The 18,256-nt window shown below is 40.2% G+C and overlaps 1 protein-coding gene across 1 annotated transcript in view; it reads left to right on the forward strand.

Moving 5' to 3' along the window:
* Positions 1-18,256, forward strand: part of UBAC2 (UBA domain containing 2) — a 153,479-nt gene that overhangs the window by 81,746 nt on the left and 53,477 nt on the right. The window contains exons 5-6 of the mRNA XM_082859690.1: positions 8,637-8,760; positions 12,227-12,274. Coding sequence (XP_082715816.1) covers positions 8,637-8,760; positions 12,227-12,274 — 172 coding nt within the window. The remainder of the gene's footprint in view (positions 1-8,636; positions 8,761-12,226; positions 12,275-18,256) is intronic.

Here is an 18,256-nt window from a genome sequence, read left to right on the forward strand (position 1 = left end):
GCTCCTATTTCCAGCATGATCTGAGGTTATTGGTAGGAAACAAGTAAAATAGGAAGACATCTCAAAACTTTAACGCAAACCAACTCATACACCTGTCTCAACCAGAGAGCAGAGAAGGGCTAGGGAGGTGGGGAGAGGGAGGAGGGAGGGAAGGAGGGAAATATGCTGATATAAATCAGGAATTCATTAATTTATTTGTAGCATATTTCAAAGTAAGTAAAAGTTTTATAAATAAACTTAGATTTTTACTATTTTTAACAAGATGTCTATAAAACAGTTTGGACTAAAATTTCCACTGAGAGAAGATGGTGAAGACCTAGGATAGCTCTTATGCTGTTAATTTATTTTTGTACTGGTATTTAAATATTTGCAGATATTTAGCAAAATATTTTTATTCTTCTCTTTGGGCTTCCAGATACCACAAGGATCTTTGTTACCTCTGTCGTTTTCAGAGGATTTTAACGTGTGTTATTTCATCTTACATTGAAGCCCACTATTTTACAAACTTCCTGGCAAGCTAAGAAGGATACAGACTGGAGGGTACTGCACATCCTCAGCACATACACAACCAGGGCATTTTAACAACTCCAGGAGGCCCTTAACCATAGCAGAGAGAAAGCTGTCACTAGTAAACTCCTTTACTGGATGGTGAGCTCTTTTTTTAGATGTAAACTTCTTAAGGATGATGGCTTTATCTCATTTTATCCCATAGAGTGTTTCAGAACTGGCCAGCAACAGTAAATGCCTCTGGAAAGCATAAATGAATGAAAGTCATATAGTGACCTGAGTTAATATTTATTCCATTAAATGACTGGTCATGTTACTGAAAAGCTCTCAGAAGCTAGTTGAAAGTGATTTATAAAAGGAATTCCCACCACCACATGATAGGTGAACCTTGTGAGTGAGAATGCTTTCTGGAGCGGTGTGCTCTTTGCAGTATTATGTCCAAAACTATGATTAACCCCCAAGAGAAAACATGCACTGAAATACTCGCAAATGCAAAGTCCAGACAGAAAACACAGTTAGATGTATAATCATCCACAGACTCAGTCTTTATGTAAAATATTTTCTAAAGATCTAGAAATAAGTTCAAGAAAAATAATTCCCATAGAAATGATAGGGCAAGGAAACTTTGCATGTTGGATTCATCCTTCCGTGGTTTAATGGGCAGAGGGAAGAGAGAGTGGTAACAGGTAGTTTTCCAGCACTTACTGTGAGAGCCAGTGCTGTAAGACCTGGGCAGTATGATTACTCCCCATTTTACAAATGAAGCAGTTGAAGCCTGGGAAGTAACTTGTCCAGAGTCACGCAGCTGGTAAATAATGGAGCCCCAGTTCAAGCCTGACTCCAGAGCCCATGCTCTAAACCACTACACTATATTGTACTTAAAATGAGACCACCTCCCCCGCCAAAATAAAAAAAAAAAACACACCCTCCTTTAGAGGAAGTCTCTGCACAGCTTATATTTTACCAAGTTTCTGTTACCTCCATTCCCAACCTGGACGTAAATACTGGCAACTCACTGCATATAATTCATTGTTTTGTGATATTTTTTGGGCACACAGAAGTTCTAGAAAAAAATACGGAGATGTGTTTAGTCTTTCTGATCGTCAAATAAATATAAAGCAAAGAGATGTTCTTTTTTCACTTGTTAGATTAATAGTTTATATTTAGAATTAAAATACTCATGTTGGCTGAGAAGCAGTGAGGCCCAGACTGTCACTGGTGGGAGAGTAAATTGGTAAAATGTTTTTATAAACTGAAAAATATCAATTTATATCTGAAGTTGTTTTTTTTTTTTAAATGTGTACCCTTTGCCCCAGGAATTCTACTACTGGGATTCTATCCTGAGAAATAATATAAAGTATAAAAGTAGAGAAATAATAGAAGTATAGGAAAGACTTTTATGTACTTACATATATGGTCAAATAGTAACATGTACTAACTCTTTTATTTTAAATTGTGCTGTATAACTTGTTATAAGTACAGTACATTTAAGTGTAGGAATACTCCATTTTAAAATAACTTTGTTCCTTTCCTTCATAAAGTATCCTGAAATACTGGCAGTATTTGATGATTAATATTTGATACTGTTTTTTGTAATTGTGAGTTCACACAGAAGTACAAAGTTAGCCCTGTTTTTTCGCAAAGATATTTCTGGCATGATCCATTGCTTTCACCCAGCTTAGTATCAGCTTATTAGAACTGCCTGTCACCAGAGAGTCTCAACTATATTAATGATAAAATCTTTGTTAGAAATGTTTATAGCTTTTTGTTGGATAGATTCTTTACCTTTACCTTCAACCTTAATTAGGGTTTCAAAGTTTTTCTTAACTCACAAGACCTTGTTGAAAAAGCAAAATATCTGGTACTTACCTCTTAGTGCCTTGTTGGGACCTCTGTGTGGTGGCAGTCAGTATTCGCCCAAACTGAAGTAGGTTAACCTTGGCACGTTGTTTTAAGGGAGATTATGCAGACATCCTTTTATGGTGGTGGCTTTTTTTCTGTCACCCTGTGACTGAGCACAGTAATGATCAGTTAGCCTCATGTGTGCGTGTGCACTTTTTTTTGTTAATAGGAAGTGAAATTTTTCTGTTAGTGATTTTTTAAAAAAGGGTTATCCAAAAACCCCTTGGAATTTATGAATTTTTGATATCTATGGAACTTTATAAATTTTTCTATAAAGATTTAAGTTTAAAAAAAATCCTTTGGAAGAGACTGAAGCAATAAACCTTAACCAGGAAAAAAAAAGAATCATAGTTATTGATGATTTTGTATCCATATTATGTGTAAAGTGTGAGTTTTTAAAGGTTTTAAGGGAAAAAATGTCAATTTTGACAATTCTGTCTGCCTGGAAACTTGGTGCAGGGAGTAGTTCACTCATTCTGTATCTTATCAACAGCTTAATGAGAAAGAAACAGAAATTTCTGTGGTGAGTGGAGAAAAATGCTCTTTTGCATGTGTACAGTGATTAGTCAGTATTTTCAGGCGGGAGACCAACTGACTGGATCGCTGATTGCATGGACACATGCATGACGAGGGAAGAGTTGAAGGGGGCATCCTACAGCTAGAATTGCCTCTCATGCACAGGATGACGGAGACCTGTGCTGTTCACCTTCAAGCCTTAATGGACTCACTTTAAACCAACAGTGTCACATGGCTATCAAAATGCAAATTGATTTGCAGGCTAAAATAATGGAAATATAGCGCTCAGAACAAGAGAGATGATCTGGCCATTCCCAGTGAGCTCAGGAGGCTGCGTTTTATAGGGCACGGATGACCTTAGAGCATGGGTGGTGAGGGGTCTAGATGCCAGGTCTTAGGAGAAATGATGGAATAAACTGAGCATGTCTGGGCTTGGCAGGGACGTGATCATTACCCTCACGTGTTAGGAAGCTCTCATGGTAAAGGGTTTAGATTGTATGTGTTAGTCTTCCTAACTCCAGAGAGTAGAAGGAAGGCCTTGTAAGAGGAGGTTACCAGACAGCTTTCAAATCAAAATGTGAAAGTAGATCTCAAAAGTTGAGATCATAAAAAAATGGCATGGTGTCTCTTATTCAGGTGCTTGCATAAACAGGATGACTATTTTGAGGGATGTCGTAGAGAGGATTGAATCATTTGGTAGGAATTTGTAACCCTGTGACCTCAGAGGCCCTTCCACTCCAGGATTCTGTCCAAGTGGCTGAGGACCTTTAGCCTCTCAGCGATGTGATTCCATTGAGAGGCTTGTTAGGTTCTTATAAGCTCTAAAGTGCTGAAGATCTGTAGAGAAACCTTGTCAAACAGAAGAGCCACAGCTCACCTAAATTCTTTGGGTCTCCACCCCATTATATAAAATAAAAGTATTGAACTAAATGATCACCAAGATAATTCCTAGTCCAATAATTCTGTGAGGGGGAAATACAGAGATTTTATGATTTGGTGGACCAATATGATAAAATCTTCTAGAACTAGTTCCTTTAAAACTTGGATTGAAGAATCCTTGAAGAAGACACTGTTGAGAAGAAGTTTTTCAATTTGTTGAAAAGCCATCCTGGTGGGGTTTTGGTTTTTAGTTTTTGAAATAGTTTTTATTAAGTAAAACGTTGTTATATCATGAAATCTAGGTAAAGTAAATGTTCTAGCAAACTGGATCTCCCCCTTTTTTTGGTATTAGAGTAGTCAAGTGTATAAAGAAGAGGTGATAGGGTAATTGTCCTCTGAGATGCCATTGAGGTTTAGTGTGAGATAATTTCATGAGCTCACAAACCTTATTTTTATTGTTGAAAGTTACCAGGATTTCTTTAGTTGTACTGTAAAAGTGGAGTCCATGTCCTTTTCTGTAGAAGAGATGGACGTTTGTGACCTGAACTGAGAGTTTCTACTATTTTATTTGTTCTGTCAAGCACAGTTGTGAGTATAGAGTAGATACTCAATAAATATTAGTGACGTTAGTGAATGAATTCTTTATGAACCGTGTTCCTCTTTTCTGAACTTCAGCTCTATATGCTTAAGCCAGATAGGACTTCCAGAAGTTAGCTGTTCACAACACAAAAAGGTCAAACTGAGTTGTTGTCGCCAATATAAGGAAAAAATGTTGTCATAAAATAAGGAAAAGAGAAAAACTGGTCAGTGACTAAAAACACGCAGTGTGTATAGAAATAGCAATGGAAATTTTCTACAAAACAACCTGTATAACCGTGGTCTGAACTATGTGCTTTTTGTATTATGGGTAGATGTGGTTTAGTGTTTAGTCATCATTTAAAACTACACAGTGATGAATAACTTCTAAGGAATTTTGAAACTTCTTCTATTTTGGTATATAAGATATGAGCTGGGGTCATTAAAATTCCTATCAGTATTTCTTAGTTTACATTGGAATGTAACGTCAACAAGAACTCTGCTTCAGATTTTATTATAGCTTCACTCTTTACACTTTATTGCTAAATGTAGACAGAAGACCTTCTATAAGTTAGGTACCTAAAGTCATGTTCTGTAGTGAGAAACTCAAGTGCAACCAAAATAGAGTTTTCTTATTATTACCAAGAGAACAACAGGCCATATTTTGAGTATATCTATGAAACTGTATGTTTCAATCCCATTAAAAACAGCAAAACAAGAAAAGGGGTTCTTTAAAACAAAAGACAAATTCTGCTGTATGGTTTTACCATTTTAAAGAGAAATTCATTGATTCAGCAAGTACTCACTGAGCAACTACCCTGTGCCAGGCCTGGTTCTAGAGAGTGGAGGTAAGCAGCAAACAGACTGACAGAGATCCCTGCCTTCGTGGAGCTTCCATCCTAGTCGTGGAGACAGATGGTAAATAAGCCGCATAGTAAATCCGGAGGTTATTGGTGCTGTGGGGAGAGGAAGGAGAGAAGGCAGAGTAGGGGTGGGGCTGTGAGGTGAGTGCGGGCTACAGTTTGGAGTGGGGTGGTCAAGGAGGGCTTCTTGGAGAAGTTGCTATTTGAGTGAAGACCTGAAGGGTGTAAGGCAGTGAGTGATGTACTTGTCTGTGGGAAGATGGCCAGGAGAGGGGGAAGCAGCGGCACGCGCCCTGGGGCACAGTGTGCCTGGTCCTGTGTCCGGGGAGCAGTGAGAGCGAGTAGGGGGAGTCTACGGAGTAGAAGGCGGGTCGGGGTGGGGGACGCAGGGTCTTGTGTGTGTTTGTCACGACTTTGGCTTTTACTCTTGGCTGGCGGTGGGTCATTGCAGAATTTTAAGCCCAGGAGCGATTAACTTGTTCTTTTTAACGAAAAGAATGCACAGCTGCTTCATCAGCTGTGTTTGTGTGTAGTATGGATATTTAGAATGACAATTTAAATAACCCTCTGTTAAAATTGCTTTCGTTAATTTTTTTTTTTAATCCAACAAATGTTCCCGGTCGATTACGGGTAAGTGTCCGCATTAGGCACTAGGGGGATGCAGCGCTAAATAGAACGTGGTGCTTTCTCATAAAATGAATAATCTAATGGGAGGTTTTTTTAAAAACCCTATGTAGTCAGTTAAGATGTAGATCATACAGCTGTTCAAGAATAAGAATTGTTTCATTGCCCCACATTTAATGAGCTTTTCTCCTGTGCCAAGCACTGGGTCCAATGCTGGGATAACCACAGGCATGTATCTCCTTCCCTGCCTTGGGATGTATTCAGCCCAGGAGGAGGGCCAGAGGAGTGAAGCATTCCAGACCTGTCCGCCGAGCTGTCTGCAGACCTCTGCTGCCCTGTCCCTGCCGTCTCCTTACGAGACCGCGGGAGGCTGCATCTTACCGTCTTCGGGTCTCCAGTTCTGACCAGGGCCTGGCGCTCAGCTGTTCACTGGTTGGGGTTTTCCCTCTTCTAGCATTTACTACATTCTTATAGCTGCCTGTAGATGCTGCTGCCATTTATCACATCTTCAACCTGTGTTTGGTTTGGTTTTGTTTTTAATAGAATCGAGAGGACAGTGAATAATATTTTACATAATTAAATACATTCTCTATCGAAGATGGGAAAATGCACGAGAGGGACCTGTTGTTTCCACAGAGATGATAATGAGAACATTTCTTTGTGGAAGTGAAAAATATTTCTTGCATTTTTCTTATGGTAAAAGCAGTCGTTCTTTGTACGATGCCACTTATCCAAAACATGAGAAAATAAAAGACTAATTAAATTAAGCCGTGAGTTTAATGAAGAATGGGTGTAAGTGTGTGTCCAGACCACATGCCTCATTCATGTCTCCCGCCTCGCCCTCGTAGGAATGTGAGTTCTCCGTCCTGGAGCTCTAGTTCCTTGAGGTTCAGGGCTGCTTCTTACTTAGAGATGTGGATGGAGCTGCTGTGGCTGGCCCATTGCCTCTCACACAGATTCACTCAAACAGTGAAACTGAGGGCTTCCCTGGTGGCGCAGTGGTTGAGAGTCCGCCTGCTGATGCAGGGGACACGGGTTCGTGCCCCAGTCTGGGAGGATCCCACATGCCGCGGAGCGGCTGGGCCCTTGAGCCGTGGCCGCTGAGCCTGCACGTCCGGAGCCTGTGCTCCGCAAAGGGAGAGGCCACAACAGTGAGAGGCCCGCGTACCGCAAAAAAAAAAAAAACAGTGAAACTGGGGTAGCTGTGAGGGTGAAGGAGAGCAGCTAACCAGCAGGAGGGTGGAGGAATCTCTGGGAAGAGGAGCTGAGCCCTGTCATACACCGTAAGTGTAAGTTTTCTAAGCAGAAAAGTGCAACGGAGGGCTTCCCTGGTGGCGCAGTGGTTGAGAATCCGCCTGCCAATGCAGGAGACACAGGTTCGAGCCCTGGTCCGGGAAGATCCCACATGCCGCGGAGCAACGAAGCCCGTGCGCCACAACTACTGAGCCTGTGCTCTAGAGCCCGCGAGCCACAACTACTGAAGCCTGCGTGCCACAACTACTGAGGCCCACGTGCCTAGGGCCCGTGCTCCGCAACATGAGAGGCCACTGCAATGAGAAGGCTGCGCACCGCATCGAAGAGTGGCCACCGCTCACCGCAACTAGTGAAAAGCCCGCACGCAGCAACGGACACCCAACGCAGCCAAAAATAAATAAATTTATAAAAATATATATATATATAAAAAAAAAAAGTGCAACGGACACTCTTGTGTTGAAACAATAACCTGTGTCAGTGAATAGTCATCAGAGCCTAAGGTTCCCAGGGAGCATCTGGGCGGGGAGGGGGTGAGAGGGGATGGGCCAGATCAGGGGAAGGGAGAGGAGGACGGTTGCAAGGAACCACACTGGTAAGAAAGAATCGCAGGACTTTGCTCTTTCGTGCTGATGTTTGAATTTCCTCTTTGGATACTGGCAACCTGTGGAAGGAAGGGTTTTAAACAAGGGTGTGACATGATCAGAGTTGTATTTGGGGAAGACAGTAGTGTTGGCAGTGTTAGCAGATGGATTAGAGAGAAACAAGACTTTAAGTAGAAAGACGTTTGTGACTTTGGAATATGTCAAGTCGAAGGTATCAAATCGAGTTTCGTAGCCAAGGTGAGGGGACAGCCGGACAGTTTGAGGACTCACTTCATTTTTTTAGTTGAAGCCATAGAAGGGCTTAGGATTATACCAGGAGAGACTGGAGCAAGAAGAAAAGCCTCTAATGGAACCCTGGAGAGGGTAGGCGAGGAGTGGTGGGAGCAATGGGCAGACCAGCAAGAAACAGGGTTTAAGACAAAAGCAGGAAGGAATTTGAGGAAGGGAGGACAGGAGCAGCGTGCCTTGTCAGGTGCTGGAGTGAAATGTAATTGGACAAAGTCTGAGATGAAGATTTTGGATTTGACTGTGTGATGAATTGTAATGTTTCTTGCTTTTGGTTCATCTAGTCTCTTTCATCAGATTTCAAGTCATTCGTGAGAAGAAAACATAGCATCAACTTTAAATTTTCTCACAGTGCTGACAGTTCATTAGTAGATGCTGAACCACCTTTCTGCAATAGTTTTGAGAGGGTCGACAAGGGTTAGATAATTAGAGGTCTCATAAAATGTTGTATATATGTACAAATTATTTTGGATGTGATGTACGTATAGAAACCCACTTGTGTATCTAAGACCATGCTTTCAGACTGAAATAAAATGATAAGCAGTGTTCCTTCAAATATGCATTTACCATGGTATTTTAAATCGGGTGCTACACCATAGTGATTTTGTTTGTGTGTTTGTTTGCATAGCCTGGCACCTGTGTTTGCTCTGTTTGTACCGTTTTACTGCTCCATCCCGAGAGTCCAGGTGGCACATATTCTGGGCCCGTTGTCCATCACAAACAAGACGCTGATTTATATATTGGGACTACAGGTACAGTATGCATTTTTATGTTCATGTTTCTTTAACCAGATCTCTCTCTCTCTTTTTTTTTTTTTTTTTTGGTCTTTTTCTCATTTGATCTCCTTGAAAACAGTGTGTTTTTTTCCCATAAGTTTGGCTTCGTGATCTATATCAAACGTTCAAAGGAAGTGTTACAGAACAAGAACGTCAAGGTATATAGGTATGAAAGTATTCTAGTATCTTATACAAGATACTAGAATACTTTCATAGCCTTTAGAAATCTGATAAGAGCTTTCACTGTAATTTGTATCGGTGGAAAATATTTTAATTTCATTGTACAATTGCGTTTAAGTGTCTTTTAAAAATCATAGTATGAAGTGGAAACAAATGAGAACAGTCAAAAGGTGGAAAGTGGAGAACCACTGTCAAAATTAATGTATTGAATAGAGTGTCACAAAGCTCTGAAGCGGAACCAGATATGCTTTGCCAGCTTCATAACTCCTGTGCTGCACGGGCCTGATTGCACTGTCACCATCCACTAGATGGTTTGAGACGAAGGCCATTAGAGGACTGACTGTTCGACTTAAATTGAAAAAGAGTATCTTCACCAATATTCCATGAATATTGATTGCTCTCTGCTGGGTTCCAGGCGCAATGATAGAAGATACATGTGATTTTCAGTTTTCAACCTGTAGTACCTGTCACTTTTCTTTCACTCTCACACCTTTTGATGTAAATTTTTATTCTGCTGTTTCCTGTGGTACCATGTGTAGCTTGGCCTTTCGATCCACCATTATGCTCGTAACATTCCTTACCCCACGCATGTGGAACCGATACCAGTGTCACTGTAGAATGCCCTGCTCCCTCCCCTTTTAACCTTCAGCATTTCCTCTAACTTCTCTAGTCTGCTGTCCTGTGTTAGCAGTGGCTCCTCTGGGGTGGGTGTTTCCTAACCAGTTTACAGCCGTTTCTCATGAAATGTGTTTATTCTTCATCTCTCAACCTATATAGCGTCACACTCTCCCTTATCCTCCCTGATACTCGTATAACCTAATAGCCCATTTCCGCATTTTACTCTTACTACTAGGATTTGCTGTGGCATGTTTAATTTTTTTTTAAGATGTTACAACAGAAGGCAGAATGCAACGGTAGAAGAGCACCCTGGATGGGGGGCAGGAGACCCAAGTTCCAGTTCTGACATTGCACACATTACCTTGAGACTTGGGTCAAGTTATGGAAGCCTCTAAGCCTCATTGTTGACTCTAGTTATAGAGCATCTTTGAGGGTGAAAAACATTGTTTTATTAATTATGGAGTAGGAATTCAGTGGAGCATTGTGGAAAGTCTTTGGAGTCACGTAGACTTTGGTTTAATTGGTTGCTCTGGTAATTATTTTCTTTCTCTGTCACTTTTTCTGAGCCCCCATTTGCCCATCTGTAAAGTGGGGACAACGATATCTATCTTACAGGGTCATTTGAAGGATTAGAGATTATAGCATTGAGTTTTTAGGGTAATCTGAACAGATAATAAGAACTAAGTCAGTTGGTTCCTATTATTAATTAATCATTTATGTCTCTGTGGCTGCCACCTTTGGTTTTTCTGAGATTGTGAGTGGGTTGTTTTTTTTGTTTTGTTTTGTTTTGTTGGTGAGGTAGAAGCTGGTGTCAGAATGTAGAGGTGGAAATGCCCCTGGCTTCTTGATAAAATCTGAAGTCCTTAGCATGAATGGCATCCAGGGTTTCTTCTTGCCTGTCCCATCTCAGCCCCCACCCCTCCCCACCTTGACATGAGCGTGAACCTTTTGTTCCCAAAACTTCTGTTCTCTCCTTCCATCCCTCCCCTCTGGATCTTCGCACATGTTTCTGTGCCTCTGTCTCTTACTCAACAACTTCTTAAAACCAGGGACGTTTGACGCATGAATGGATGAGTGAATGAATGACTTTAATCATGATCAGGAGAGCAAAAATATTTGTGAAGGGTCATTTAAGTACACATGGCCCAAGAGCCAGTCATGTAATGCCCGGTGCTGGGGGCTGTGGAGGAGAAAATGAAGCATGAGATGTGGCACCTGCCCTCAAAAAGCCCAGCTAGGAGAGAAGGCATACAGTAAGTGCTGTGAAAGTATTAGCTGTTTTATTGTTCTCTATACTTTTAGAAAAAGACTACAGAAAAATATTTTTCCACATAATTCTCATCCTTGTTATTATCAGTCATTCACACTGAACAAGCATCCATGCTAGATCAAAGGATTAAATTTTAGATCAAGGGATTAAATTTGAAGTTGTAGCCAGTGTTCATTTCCACATTAGCTAACACAAGAGCACAGCTTGTCAGATTCTTTTTTTACCTGTGCTTTGTCATCTCTTACCTTTGTCGTCTTTCTGTGTATCTTTTTTTTCTATGTATCCTTGATAAATGGGCACCACTTTGAGGTTTTCATGTAGCACAGTGTCAGCAATGAACCTGCTTCTTTCTCTACAAGCAGAAGTGCTTAAACTCCCCATCTAAAGATCTAAATGTGAACAAACGCGAAGCTACAAGTCTTTTTTTTTAATCTGTATATGTGACTTTATTTTATTCCCTAAATATTTCAGTGTATATTTCCTATAAACAAGGGCATTCTCTTACGTAACCATTGTTCAGTTAACAAAATTGGGAAATTAACATTGATACAATCTTATTCAAATTTTTATCTTATTCAAGTTTCACCAATCATCCCAATAATATCCTGTTATTAGGCTACAAATCTTTTCTTTCTTGCAGGAACACTTTGAGATGTCTTGTGACTTTTTTTTTTTAAACCCTGAGCACACCCTTGGAGGTAAATGATTTGGAAAACGAAGGGAGAGGTTTCATAAGACCCAATTCTAACTGCTTTTGCCATTAATGAACTTTGATACCATTACTTAGTTTGCTCTTTCTTGGGTAAACTGGAATGAGAGTGTCAGCAGTTAAGCAGAGCAGCATTGGACATGGACCTGTATGCTGGCAGATGTCTTCCATCTAAAACTAGAGTAGCAATAACAAGAAATTGAAATGAGAGAATTATATAAACTAATATTACATGTCATTACTTAACACCAAGCATTGGATGGTGACTACATATTTTGTATGTTGTTAATGCTAATAATTTCTTTCTATATAGTATTTTACTTTGTTTAAGCCAATTAATGTCCATTTGTAATTAAGAATATGCTTGAATTTCACTTATTTTTCTTTGCACGGGAGTGGGCTGGGTTCAACCAATCTGTTTTAGGCTATTGAAAAGCTGAGTTAGGTCTTGGTATAAAAAAAAAGAAAGAAAAGAAAAGAAAAATTAGTATGTTGTTTTCTTTTATATAACAGAATTGATATTTATTAATTTTCTATTTGTTTATATTAAGATATATATAATTAAGACTTAACATAAATGGTTATGGCTGGAGTTATGTAAAAATAAATATGCTGTGACTGGCAGTCGAATTTCATTTTTAGTTGCCTTTTTTTTTCTTTTATAGCTTTTCACCTCTGGTTCCTACATCTGGATTGTAGCCATAAGTGGACTTGTAAGTGTGATTCCCCCCTCCCCCAATTCCCCCTCTTTTCTGAACAAACTTTAGGAAAAATGTCATATTTAGATCATGGGTCATATTCAGGTGTCAGATTGCATCTCAGAGCTACCTTAGTGATGAAAAAGCCAGTTGCATGGATAATTGAGATAAAAGAAGCCAGTTTGTCTCAGTTTTCAAGGTAATTTTAATGAAAGTTTTAGCTGAGTTTGTCAGTGTTATTTTTAAATTACTTAGTAGTTGAACTCATAGTAGGACAAAATGGCAGAAAAAGAAAATGAAGAAGTTGGATTTACCAAAATTAGTGAGAGATATTCTGCTTGTTTTGGAAAGAGACATGGTCATGCAAGGGGAAAAATAAGGTTAAGTGGAAAGTCAGGTGGATTGGAACTGATGGAAGATTCATCAGGGTGTGTGGCCAGAGAAGGAAGAGGGCGGCGTCTCCTCTGTGTGCCAGACCGCCTTCATCTTCCCCATCCCCACCCTGCTGTATTGTATTTTATTTTATTTTAATAAGCATATAAGTTTATTTTAATAAACTCTATGAGGTATTGAAAGTGAATCTAAAGCATGAAATTGAGCTTTATTTTTCATCCATGGCTTAAATTTGAACTCCCAAATTTATCTAAAAATAAGTTTCTAACTAGTATATGTGAAATACAGTTTTCAATTTCTTTCTTGGAAAAGTCTAAGAAAATTACAGACTGGATTTATAGTAACATGTATAACATCAAAGGGAAAGGATTTGGAAATAACTGCATTCCACTGCAGACATTTTAAGTAAGTTATCACTACTTATTCTTGTTTCCTGGGTGAATGGTATTTTGAGACACTGGGTCATTACTTTAAGCCTGCTCACTTCTTTCCTTCCTTTATGCTGTCTGTTTTATTCCTTTTCTATGTTTATTCTTTTCATATACAACTTAATCCTTCACTCCTCACAACATCCAGCCAGAATTCTGGGGATTGAAGTCACTTTGTTTCCCCCTCCCTAAACATTTTTCTCAGATGCCCAGATTTGCTTCAGGAACACAGAGCTGAACTCCATTGTGGGGTCTTCAAGCCATCTGAGCCACCTGGTATTCTTAAGACTTGTAGTGATTTAAAGGACAGCCTGGGGTCATACTAATCCTGTGGGGCACAGTGGCCAGGCTCTGCCCAGTCTAATCTCATCCCCACTTGAACTGCCAGCTTGATTGGCAGGTACTTAACCAGCCTGCAGACAATAGGTAGTTCATTGCTTTCATAATGAAAGCAGCATGAGAATTCACTCTTTTGTTCATGATAAAGTTCTGTTTCTCTTAGCAGTGATAATCTTGAGCCCTTTTTTGGATATTTTCCTAAAGCATTCAAAAATTTGAGAAGTACCTTATTGTGTTATGTTTCCTTGTGTTAGTTTACTGTTAATTGATTTGCCCACATTGTCTGACCCTCTTTAATAACTCATTGTGTGACTCGTTTGTTTTAAGGCATCCCATTTTCTTTCTTTATTCTGTTTTCAGATTCCTGGTTTTAAAATAGGTTCTTGCTGTCACCTCAGAAAGTTTCACTTTGTGACATGCGGTGCTCTAGAACTGGAGGTTGCATTTTTCATCTCTTTCTAGTCTTTTTAAAATCTAAAGTATGTGTGTTGTGATCAGTCTTTTCTCGTACAGATGCTTAACAGGTGGTAAGGTGCTTGATTTAATATTTTAAAGGATCAGAAGTTTAACAAATGTTTAACATTAAAATTCCTAGTTTCAGAAGAGTGAACAGAATTGCTCAGTACTTGAAATATAATCCCCAGATGAATGTAGCTAGCATTTGAATAATCCCACTATTAGTAAACCCCTTTGAGCCAATTGAATCTTCACTTTATAGCAACTAATTCAACTAATATTACTGACCTCCTACCATTACACAGATCTGATAAATCTTCATATCAGCCTTGTTCTTTACTATTATTCCACCATAGTTAGATGATACTATGTTTACTTAAGATGATTAATATCAGGGATAATTACACCAGTTTTCCTTCATGCTATACCATAGATGTTAGTGCTTGTTTTGAATTTAATGAATATTTTGTTTCTGACTTTTTCCAGAAAAATCATACATTTGTTATGAAATATTTAATATAATATGGTATACTTTAGATAAGGATAATTATAAAGGAGGATATTCAAACTATTTGTGAATGTTTGGTTTACACACCACTGATTGAGGGATGGAGATCTGAGATTCACAAAGCCACAGCTTGTCCCAGATGTCTCTTGCTCAACCTGACTTCTCCTCTCCCTGTATTTATCAGGCAACTTCCCTTTTTTTTGTGGCAGCGGTGGGGGGGGGGGGGGTTGTTTTTATCCTAAATAAAATACTAAAAAGAAAATAAAACTTTTACTACCAGAAAGAAATGCACAGATGGTTTTCAGTGTTTTGGAGGAATGTTAGAAAACCTGTTGATAAAATAATCACCTTTTAGCTCTGAAACCAGTAGTTCTCCTAACATACTATATGTAGTAAGGAAGTAATTTTATTTCAATCTGTGTTTTTAAGAGAAAGAGCTTTTTTTTATAAAAAGACATTTGTATAAACCTAAGTCATGTGTTATCTGCTGTCATAGAAACCAAAACCTTTACTCATGCTCTCCTGAAAAGCTGCCAGCTTTGCGTTTATTTTATTTAGTTATTGGTGGATTTATTTTGCTTAGGCTGCTTTTTCTCTCTCCTTGTGTCACCCATTCTTTCATGATTAGAAATGTTTCTGAATACATAGCTTAAAAATATCCCGCTGACTAAAAGAGGAGGAGGAGATAAATTATATCAGGACAGTATTTTGCTAGGTGGGAGTGCACTTTCTGTCTTCAGTGATGTCACAGAAAAGAATAAGGACTAAATATTTTTCCTGGGTGGAGGGGGGTTGGGGAAGTGTGTTTAGCTTATGAGGAGCAATAATGAGTTAATTTGACTAGGACAGCTGTCTCTCCACAGTTCTGTTTTGTGATCCCTCAGGGATTCCAGCTGCTGCCAGAAAGGATAAGGGTCGTTCGGTTTACGTAAAGATTAAGATTACAGTAAGTCTCCTACATACGAACCTTCAAGTTGCGAACCTTCAAAGATGGCAGTGCGCGTTCACATGTCCAGTCAAGTTAGTTCACGTGTCTGGCGTACATTGTCACGTGCGTGCATCCTCTACAAGTGGTTGTGCTTTTGTGTTCTTTACGGTACTGTATAGAGTACAGCACCGTACTCTACACAGTATCTGTACAGTAGTACAGAATCTTTATTTCAAGCCCAGGATGTCAGGAAGCAAGCGTAAAAGCAGCGGTGATGGAGCTGGTACTTGCCTGTTCACTCGATGCCAGCGCCTGGATGCCAGCTGTTGTACTGTACTACTGTACTTTTCAAGGTACTGTACTGTAAGACTAAAAATGTTTTCTTTATTTTTTGTGGTTTTTTTTCATGTATTATTTGTGTGAAGAGTATTATAAACCTATTACAGTACAGTACTGTATAGCCGATTGTGTTAGTTGGGTACCTAGGCTAATTTTGTTGGACTTACAAACAAATTGGATTTATGAATGTGCTCTCGGAACAGAACTCGTTTGTATGTAGGGGACTTAACTGTATTCACACGTACCATTGATACATGTTTTAATGTTGCGTTGTTCTTCCTTTGACAATTCTGGCTTCTAACACCAACATTTTTTTTTTTTTTTGGCTGCATTGGGTCTTCGTTGCTGCGCACAGGCTTTCTCTAGCGTGGCAAGCGGGGGCTGCTCTTCGTTGCGGTGGCTTCTCTTGTTGCAGAGCACAGGCTCTAGGCGCGTGGGCTTCAGTAGTTGTGGCTCGCGGGCTCTAGAGCTCAGCTCAGTAGTTGTGGTGCACGGGCTTAGTTGCTCTGCAGCATGTGGGATCTTCCCAGACCAGGGCTCAAACCCATGTCCCCTGCATTGGCAGGCGGATTCTTCCCAACACCAACATTTTTTTTTTTTTTTTTTTTTGCGGTACGTGGGCCTCTCACTGCTGTGGCCTCTCCCGTTGCGGAGCACAGGCTCCGGACGTGCAGGCTCAGCAGCCATGGCCCACGGGCCCAGCCGCTCCGCAGCATGTGGGGTCCTCCCAGACCGGGGCACGAACCCACGTCCCCTGCATCGGCAGGTGGACTCTCAACCACTGCGCCACCAGGGAAGCCCCCAACACCAACATTTAATATCTAAACTACGACTGTTTTCATGAAAGTCTGCAAAATTGTAATTGGAAAGCTTGGCTGTTGTAGCCAAGTGAAATATTTCAGTGTAAGTGAGTGCTTGAAAATGTTAGTATACACCTACTTTCATCATATTCGCACCTCATGTCTAACTACTCTTCTTCACGTCTTTGGTGAGAGACCTTCAAAAATTGAGGCCACTCTATATGTTCACAGTTCCTCCAGTCTTGTTACACATTAATACTTTTTTTTTCCTTAAAGAAAATATTGCTTTCTTATCGAAAGCAATATTCTTTTGTGGTTCTGCAGAAAGTCTTTAGGCCCTCCGTATCCTTGCACTTCTTCATTTTCTGCCATCTTATGAATCATAGTTATGAGTCATTACCCCTGGGATGTACCCTAATTCTCAAAAGCTGATGTCTCGGGCCTGAGCTGATTCTAGCATGATTAAAATAGGAGCCTGCTTTTGCCAGTTTTTCTCTTTTTACAGTTCCCATATTTATCACCATTTGGTCCTCTTTCAAGCTGTTCCGCAGCAGATGAACAGACAGGCCTGTACTTCTCAGACTCCAGGCTTCTCCCCTTCAACCTGTCCATTTACCATCTAGTCATTTCCTGCATTTGTTACCTGTTCTGTACAGTATGTCAGACTTTGATTATCTTGTGATCAAGCAACCTTAGTGTGAAAGAAAATCTGTCCTACCCAGTAACAAGATTAGAAACATAGATTCACACCAGATTCGTTAGGACTTTGGATGTGGTCTGAGTTTGTATTTTTATCTGTAGGCAGTGGTCTGAGTTTGTATTTTTATCTGTATTTTATCTGTAGGCATTTATTTTAAAGCTTTTCAAACAAAAAACTTCACGATGGTGCAAGATTATAGAAGTCTTATTAGGGTTTGTAAGTCAAAGAAGGGGGGAAGGAGAGAGTTGAGCCACCTTGAAGGAGTCAGGATGGCTCATTTGTGGGCTGTGATTTGTCTGTCTGTCTTCCCCCAACAAGAGTTTTAAAGACAAAAAAAAAATAAAACATTGTCTTATGGTAACTGTAAAAGAAAAAGCATCAAACAGAACCTTATGTTGATGGGCTTTCCAAGTCATGGTATATCATCAAGGAGAAAGCTTATGGAATTAACATAATCTGCTATGGAAATCAGAACTTCTTTGGAGTAAGTTTTCGAATCCTGACCTGCATCTTGGGTGAACGAGGATGGGGAGTTGGGTCCTCTGAGCCTTGCCCTGCTTTTCATGTCTTTCTCTGCTCTTCATGCTTCCTTTTCTTCTTCCTTATTCTTGCTTCCCTTAGATTTCTTTTCCCAATTCACCAAAAGAAGGGTACAGTGTAGCAGGTCAGGTAACTCATCTGATGCCCAAGGTTTTCAGTTGAACTTTAGGGACTAAGATGATTTTCTAGCAGTTCATTGAAAATGAGGGCAGGGCTTCCCTGGTGGCGCAGTGGTTAAGAGTCCGCCTGCCAATGCAGGGGACATAGGTTCGAGCCCTGCTCCAGGAAGATCCCACGTGCCTGAGAGCAACTAAGCCCGTGCGCCACAACTACTGAGCCTGTGCTCTAGAGCCCGTGGGCCACAACTACCGAGCCCACGCACCACAACTACTGAAACCTGTGCACCTAGAGCCCGTGCTCCGCAACAAGAGAAGCCACTGCAATGAAGAGTAGCCCCCGCTCGCCACGACTAGAGAAAGCCTGCACGCAGCAACGAAGACCTAACGCAGCCAAAAATAAATAAATTAATTTATAGAAAGAAAAAGAAAATGAGGACAGAAACTGCA

Source organism: Leucopleurus acutus (genome assembly GCF_964270905.1).
Source record: "Leucopleurus acutus genome assembly, chromosome: 18".
In the NCBI taxonomy this organism is placed as follows: Eukaryota; Metazoa; Chordata; class Mammalia; order Artiodactyla; family Delphinidae; genus Leucopleurus; species Leucopleurus acutus.